The 8,296-nt window shown below is 44.3% G+C and overlaps 1 protein-coding gene across 1 annotated transcript; it reads left to right on the top strand.

The window, feature by feature from the left end:
• The first annotated feature begins 6,080 nt into the window (after positions 1–6,080).
• Positions 6,081–8,018, top strand: LOC135875585 (coiled-coil domain-containing protein 185-like). The gene has a single exon (XM_065400514.1). It carries the CDS (start codon positions 6,081–6,083, stop codon positions 8,016–8,018), a length of 1,938 nt encoding a protein of 645 aa, XP_065256586.1.
• Positions 8,019–8,296: the final 278 nt, after the last annotated feature.

Genomic DNA, 8,296 nt, shown 5'->3' with positions numbered 1-8,296 from the left:
TGGTTCTTGACCTCTCGATTATCCACACTCCCAGTTAACCGAATAAAATCCATGTTCCCCATGCTATTTGGATAAGGAGTATATTGTATTTATAAAGGGTTTATCAAATTTTGAAAAAAAAAAAAAAAAAACCCACACCTTTCTAATATCTATGCCTAGCCGAAGTAGTTTATTTTTCCCTTCACCTGTTTGTGTGTGATTTTTTTTACTGAAATCTATACAGTGCAATTGGTCCTTTCAGTAATTCATTTGCATAGGTTGCATTTTCATAATTCATTTTATGAACTGGGACAGTTTTTAGAAGGCTGTCTGCTTTCATTTACATTATTCTCTATATGCTCTATGCTCTCAAGTACATTATGTCTAACAGATGCTAAATAATAACCCAAAGAGAAAATAATCTGTCACTTTAAAGAGTGACTAGAAATCAGTTTATTATGAAACATTCTATCTGCCACCAGACGAGAGTGTTGTACATACACAAGGAAGGGTGATGAATATGCAATACTGTTCACTTGAGTTTTCCACACATAACAAATTGCATGAATAAAAGAGACATACCAGTGTAACCCAGAAAGCAGCAGTTTTCAAGTCATACTTTAAACAGGACATTATATAAGTAAACCCAGTCAAAGTTTTGATGTAGGCATGTAGTGTCCAAAATGGCCTAAAAGGGGAGTCTAAAGTTAATGCACAATTACAAATCAGCATAGATTTCTGATTATACCCAGGCTTCTTTGAACAAAGAAAATAGGAAATAAAGTTTGAGAGACTGTTAAAACATAGTGCAGTGATTGTCAATACAGAGCAAAACCAAATATTCTAATATTAAAATACATTTTAAAATGGCTCGCTATTAGAAATAGATGTAAAAATGTGGCCTTTTCCAATTGGGGTTTGTAACAAAGTTGTGCCCCTTAACTGTAGACTGATAACCTGGTCAGTCATCCACAGCTTCATGATGTCTAATCTGCTTCTCGCTGTACTTCGGAATGAGAATATGGAGTTAAAAAACCCTTCAGAGGATTCAAAACCCTGCCTCCTGCCTCCTTTAAAAACACAGGTCATAGGGTGACCAGATATCCTGATTTTATAGGGACAGTCCTGATTTTTGGCTCTTTCTTATATAGGTTCCTATTACCCTCCACCCCCGTCCTGATTTTTCACATTTGCTGTCTGGTCACCCTAACTGGCCACTAAGAGCTTAGCACCCCAATGCTCTTCTCACTACACAGACTCTCAAATGAACCAAGAAAACAAGTAAATTCCAACATATAGTCCTCATCTTTGTGGATGTTCTGCCCCTTTCAATGAACTCTGTGCAGAGCCTTACTTTCATTTGTTCCAGTTTATTGCCAGAATAATAAGAGTCACCACAGCAGATAGACATAGTTGTGTTTAAATCAGCTCTCCTTATCTCCTTCTCTGCTGGGTCCAACTATAACAATGGCAATGAAGAACTTCTATCCCATGAGTGTCCAGTGTTCTCACTGCCTGAACAAGAACAAAAGAAAAGAAGTTCACCTAGAAACAAGGTGCCAGACTGCTGCTTTTGCTGCAGGAGTAGCATGGGCCGGCCAGCAAGAGAGGGGGAGTAAGCAGCAAAACAAAAACAAAAGGAGGAGGCAGCTATAATTTTGGAGGTGCTGCAGACAAAGCAGTGACCTCTGATGGAGAAGCAGCCATGTTGGCATCAGACAAGCACAAAACAGTCGGTTGTAGCCTGCACTGACAGTGTACAGTCAGAGAGAACTGAAGTGTGGCCAAAGGAGGAATTCTGCATGTTATGTTTGGACTCAGCAGAGAAGGAGATACAGCGCAAAACTGTTTCTATTCACTTTATTGTTCTAGCTGCAAAATTGAAACTAACACAAAAGTGCTAAAACATTTAAAAGGACAGGGCATCACATTCCTCCAAACCTACTTACAAAAACTTTCCAAACACATACTTTATTGGTTACATGGCTAAACACTAAGCACTGTATAACCTAACTAAAAGTTGCAAGTGGACTACCAGAGACTTTTAAATTGCAAGGATTTGCCCTGGAACAGCAACTCACTAACTAAAAACCAAAAGTACAGGCACACATAGTTCTCACTCTCTTGGGATGGTGGTGTGGCAGTGTCCTGAACAGGAACAGTTGGTGGTAAGGAATCAACTGGATCTGGTACCAAAATTTTTCCTACCACATCATCAAAATTATGAGTTGTAATGGAAGGAGGTTCAGTTGTAGGAATAGAAAGTCCTACTGTAACATCCCTGGACTCTGGTACTTGTCAAGGCTGCAATTGGTCCATATGTCATATCAGGATGGTGCAGGTCCCAACAGGTATGCAAAGATTGCTTCAAGAAAAGAATTGTAGATCACTCCAGGAGAGTAGCATGTGGTGTGTTTCTGTAGACAAGCAAGAATGGTCAAGTTTCTACCGATGACTCAAAATAGACTTGCCAGGTCTTAAGGCAACTGACTCAAGTGTTTTTACAAAGAGTTCCGTTAGTCTGTTCATAGCAGGAGGGTAAGGAGCAGAGCACTGGTGCTGAATTCCATTTGAAACTAGGAACTTCTGAAATTCTTCAGAACAGAAATGAGGTACAATGTCACTCTCCAACTGTAATGGTAAACCAAATTGGCTAAACAAGGTACAAAGATGTCCAATTGTCTCTGCAGCAGAAATCATTTAAAACGTCTGGCCATTTTGAATGGGCATTGACTATGACCAAAAACATAATCTCCTAAAGATCCAGCAAAGTTCATGTGAATACGTGTCCAAGGACACTGAGGCTCCAACCAAGGGTGTAGATGAGCTGGGCCAGAATCATGCTGCATTTGCCAACATGTAGTGCAGCACTTCAAAGATATTGAGAGGACCTAACTCCAGGCTAAGGCCTTCATCCTTGCAATGCCAAAAGGACCGTTGTGAAAAGCTTCCAAAACCTGAGATTGAAGTGATTTCAGAATGATTTCTTGCATTCCCCATAAGATGTCAATATGAATTATCTGTGTATCATGATTGTATGACCTGAATTGTGTCAACTGGGAATTTATGATTCAACACTGTACCCTGTAATACCATTCCCTTCACAAGAGAGAGCACATCATCCTTAGTGGTTTCTTTGTAGATGTCTGAGCTAGCAATATATAACCTCAAGTATCAGAGGGGTAGCCGTGTTAGTCTGGATCTGTAAAAGCAGCAAAGAGTCCTGTGGCACCTTATAGACTAACAGACGTATTGGAGCATGAGCTTTGGAGCATCCGACGAAGTGGGTATTCACCCACGAAAGCTCATGCTAGAATACATCTGTTAGTCTATAAGGTGCCACAGGACTCTTTGCTGCAATATATAACCTATCCATCAAATTGATATAAAACAATGTGTTCAAATTTTTGGGGTGACAGCTCATTAACACTGCTGTACAGAGTCCCTTTAACAAATTGAACGGTATAGGAATGATCTCAAAGTAGCGATCCCCATAATTGCATATGAGCAGCAGCTAATAATGGAATTCCATGTTTCAGTCCAAAAATTGACAGTAAAGGGTGATGATCTATCAGCAAAGTAAAATGTCTACCTTAAGGATCGGTATGAACTTCCCAGTTCCGAAGATAATGCTGAGAGCTTCTCACTCTATGTGCACATAGTTCTTCTCAGGGGCAGTGAGTGTTCATGAAGCGAAGGCAAGGGGTTTCTCAATGCCATAAGGGAAAATGTGGAAAAGAACTGCACCCACTCCATATAGTGAAGCATCACAAGACAATTGCAATGGTAGCAAGGCATCAAAGTGCGTAAGAACTTCAGCTGATGTCAGCTTCTTTTGAGTCCTTAAATACACACTTACATCCTTTAGTCCATTTCCATTTTTTCTTTGCTTGTAACAGTTCATGTAAAGGCGCCAAAATAAGTAGAAATTTACTGTAGTAGTAAAGAAGTCCTAAGAATGAATGTAACTGTGACATTCTCTGGAGGGGGCATTTCAAGAACTGCCTTCTCTTTCTCTAATAATTTCCTAAAGCCCATAGCATCAATTATATGTCTAAAGTATTCAACTGAATATTTGAAAAACCTCACATTTGCATCAATGTACTCTCAGTCCATGGTCTTCCAAATGTTGCATGACAGCATCCAAATTTCAAAGATGATCCTCTCGATCCTTTTCTGTAGTAAGGATGTGATCCAAATAGCTGTAAACTCCATTCAGTCCCTTCAAATCTCATCCATCGCTTTCTGGAACACAGCACGTGCAAATGTGCTACCTAAAAGCCTCCTGTTGTACCAAAATAAGCCTTTTTGCATGATGATTGTGAGATAATTGCAAGATGCCAGATCTATCTCCATTTGTAGGTATGAATTGAGCAAATCCAATTTATTGAAACTGTCCACCACTGAGAGAAGCAAACAAATCTTCAATACGAGATAATGGATACTGGTCTGGATATAAAATGGATTCTGTGTCACTTTGATAGCTCCACAAATTTGGACTGGGCCATCCTTCTTGATCATTTGATGAATGTAGCCAATTCACTGTGTGAAACTGGTGACAAGACTCTGGTGTTTATTAAATGATCCAAATCAGCTTGCACCAGAGGCTTCAGAGCATAAGGCACAATTCTGGGCTTCCAATATTTTGACTGCCTGTCAGACTTAATAGTGAGCTTCATGGATACATTGCTTATCTGTCCCAACTTCTTTTTCAAATATTTGACGTGTCCGTCCAGTATTTTTTGAAAGTTTCAAGGTGCTTTTTTGATCACTTTGATCTCTGTTCACCTTAGCTTAAGCCAAGATCTGCCAAATAATGGTTGATACCCTTGTATGTATCTGAAAGAAAGTAAAACATCTTATTGCCCATTGAATTGAACTTTCACTTGGAGTATACCTTAGAAAAGTTAGTCCCAAGACACACAAGTCTTCAAAACTACAGAGATTTCTTTCAGAGGAACTTGTGACAATGTCTGGAAATAGGTAGATACAGAAATCAGTGAGATGGCACCTCCAGTATTAAGCCCCATTCTGGTAGGAACTCTTGATCAAGGGTATCACCCAGTTTCCTAGGTTCAGTCTTAATAGGTGTTTTCTTGGATGGATGGTTATTCTGTGTTGGTGGTCACTGAACTGTGCAACAGGTCACAATGACGTATCCTTTCTTCTGGCACTTTTTGCAGATGACCTGGTGTGCCCTGCAATCCTTCTCAGCGTGTGTAGTTTATGCACAATGGCCACATGGAAATTCCTTTCATTCCATGATCTTCTGTCTCACCAGTTCAGAAGGTGAACTTCTCAGAGAATTTCAGAGAATCCAACTCAGCCTTTTTGAATGTAAGCACTGATACTGATCATTGCATAATCTAGAGGCAAATTGGTCATGCAGTGCATCACTTAATGTTTGTTCAAGCTGTCAGTGCTTTGACAACTTCCTTTGAGTAGCCATGAACTATGCTACTGACTCTCCACTTCCCTGGTGTCGCTGATGTAACCAATATCCTTCTGCTTTCATCAGTGAGATAGGGGAGAGATGTTCCTGCATTGCTTCAGTAATTGATGCATATGTGGCATCTCTGGGCACAGTTGGAGAAAATGGGTCATGCAGCAGCCCATATGCCTTCGGGTCCATCACCATAAGCAAGGTTGGGCAGATGCTACTGTGGGTGGAGAACTGTGTGTGGTGGTTTTGCAAGTGCTGGGGCTGTGTGATGGGTTGGCAGGTGCTTGTGGGGGGGTTGTGTGTGGTGGGCCTGGAGCAGGTGCTGGGGGAGTTGGAGCAGATGCTAGTGGGTCTGTGTGGTGGTTTGAGGCAGGTGCTTGGGGCTGTGTGGGGTGGGGCGGGGCAGGTGCAGGGGCGACTGTGTGCAGTGGGTTGTGGTGGGGCAAGTGCTGACTGGAGCTGTGTGTGGTGGGCTGGGGCAGGTGCAGGGTGTGTGTGTGGTGGGTTAAGGCGAGTGCTGTGGGGGGAGGGAGTGCGGGCAGGTGCGGGGTGGCTGCGCGTGGCGGGTTGAGGCGGGCGCGGAGCTAAAAGCTGCGGGCCCATTGTGACGCGGCGCGGCGGTCACTGTGCTGATGCGCCGCGGGGCAGGAGCTGGGCCATGCAGCAGCCGCGGCGGCGGCGAGGGCCGGGGCGGTGTCTCGGGGCCGAGAGCGGCTGGCGCTTCCCCGCGGGCGTCTCCCTGAGTGACCGAGCGTCCAACAGAGGCAGCAAGAAGCCGGCCGCGCCCCGCAGCTTCCCCCGCGCTGAGCCCGGCTGCCCCGCGCCCAGATCGGAGATGGCGCGGCCGGGCTCGGGCCGCTTCTCGCCGCCGCAGTACCTGGACCCGTACGGCTCGGAGCCGGAGACGGCGGGCGGGGAAGGGAGCTGCAGCCTGGCCCCGACGTACCAGAAAGCGGGGCTGAGGAAGGGACAGAAGAGCCGGGTCCCCCACCAGTCACGCCGCTCCTCCTCCTGGCAGCGGCATGTGCCCCCGGCGGGGGAAGGGTATGCGACCTCCCTGAACCCCTCCTGCACCAGCCTCTTCCGAGGGGACTGCCCGGGGCACCCCGACAGCAGCCCCTTGGGCCGGGGCAGCCGGCTGGAGGAGGTGCTCAGGGAGGACCAGTGGGCCAGCCCTGTGCAGAGGACCCGAGAGTATGGCCCAGATTTCATCTCTGAGGCCAGCAAGCCCCTTTCCGCCTGCGCCTCCTCTTCCTCCTGCCAGCTGGAGACCGCCCCCAGCAAGCCCGGGAAGAAAGAGCTCAAGAGCGGGGGCTGGCAGGAGGCGTGTGAGAGCAGCCCAAGCCTGAGTGACCTGATGCACTCCTTTGCCAGACAGTATGAAGATGAGGATGAAGAGGATACACAGGCTGAAAACCATTACCACAAACACAGCGTCCACCATCCCCCGAGGTCAAGAAGGAGAGAGCCCCAGGTCAGCGTCCAGGATCTAACTGATAAGAGATATGAGGACTTAATCCCTGAAAGGGACCGAAAGATTGCAGCTCTGATGCTGGCCAGGCATCGGGAGGAGCAGGATCTGAAAGAGAGGCAGCAGCAGACCTCTGATGCCTGGGATAAGATGAGAGGGAGGGAGAAGAAGATCAAATCAAAACTGGAAAAAGAAAGGCAGCACCATCTTGCTGAAAGCCTGGAGAAGTGGCAAAGGGATAGAGAGCACAGGAAAGCCAGGCTCAGGCTAGAAGAGCAACAGCTTTTGAAGGCCAGAGAGAAAGAAATGATGTTACAGCACAAGAAGTGGGAAAAAGTAGCCGAGGAGCAAGAAATGAGGCGGAAGGAAAAACGTGAAAGAACTAAAGTCCAGGCTGAGTACAGGAAACGCTGTCAAGAAAAGCAACTGAGAGAGAAAAGAATAGCTGAGAAGAATGCTAAGCAGTACAACTATAATCTATTAAAGGAAAAAATGGCGCAGGCCTTTGAAAAAAGACTGTTGAAAGAAATGGAGGGGAAGAAAAGGAGTCAAGATCTGAACCAATATGAAAAAACCAGACACAGGCCCCTGAAAGCGCAAATGGATCACCAAGTCAAAGCTGATGAGCTTTATAAGAGGCTTTCTATAGAACAAAAGCTTCAAAGATCTCAAGAAATCCTTGATCAGCTGATGGAAGAAAGGAACAAAGAACTAAAAGAAAAATCTCTAAGGGATGAAGACCAAGTCCTATTGGCCAAGTTTAGAGCAAAAGAGACTGAGGAAGAAAAAAGAAGGCGTAAAAATATGTTGCTGCAGATAGCGGAGATGAAGATCCAGCAAGCCCGAGAAATTATGTCTAAAAATATCCAAGACAAAGCACAACGTAGCAAGGAAAGTAACTATTTAAAAGAAATAAACCACCACTTTCGAAAACAAAAAGTTGAAGATGATGAAAAATGTCACCTACAGGAAATTCAGGCAGCCATCAAAAGGAAAGATGAAAAAAGCAATAGAATTTTAAGGGACAAGGAAGCAGCTGTTGAAGACTCTAGAAAAATAGCCAGAGCATCTTATGACCTGAGAGAAAAAGTGAGAGAACTGATTAACAGCCATTCATTTGACTAGATGACTTTAGAAGTCCATCACAATGCAAGTCTTCCTAAAGGGATCTAGTAAGACTTAAAAAGAAAAATTGCAATCATTCTTGTGCTAAAATGATGGTTTGCAATACATTCATTTTGTGGCTTGTCTAGAATTCTGCATTGTATTACACTAAAATGGTTTCACCCTTAACCTGGGTGTGTCTCAAATGCACTGATCATTTTCAGTAGGATTATGGCCTAAAGGATTTCACAGTGTTTATTTAAGTGCACCATTTTGCAATTGTATTCTGTTTATAAACT

This window comes from Emys orbicularis, chromosome 3 (assembly GCF_028017835.1).
Source record: "Emys orbicularis isolate rEmyOrb1 chromosome 3, rEmyOrb1.hap1, whole genome shotgun sequence".
Classification (NCBI taxonomy): Eukaryota; Metazoa; Chordata; order Testudines; family Emydidae; genus Emys; species Emys orbicularis.
This window is presented reverse-complemented; position numbering and strand designations above follow the sequence as displayed.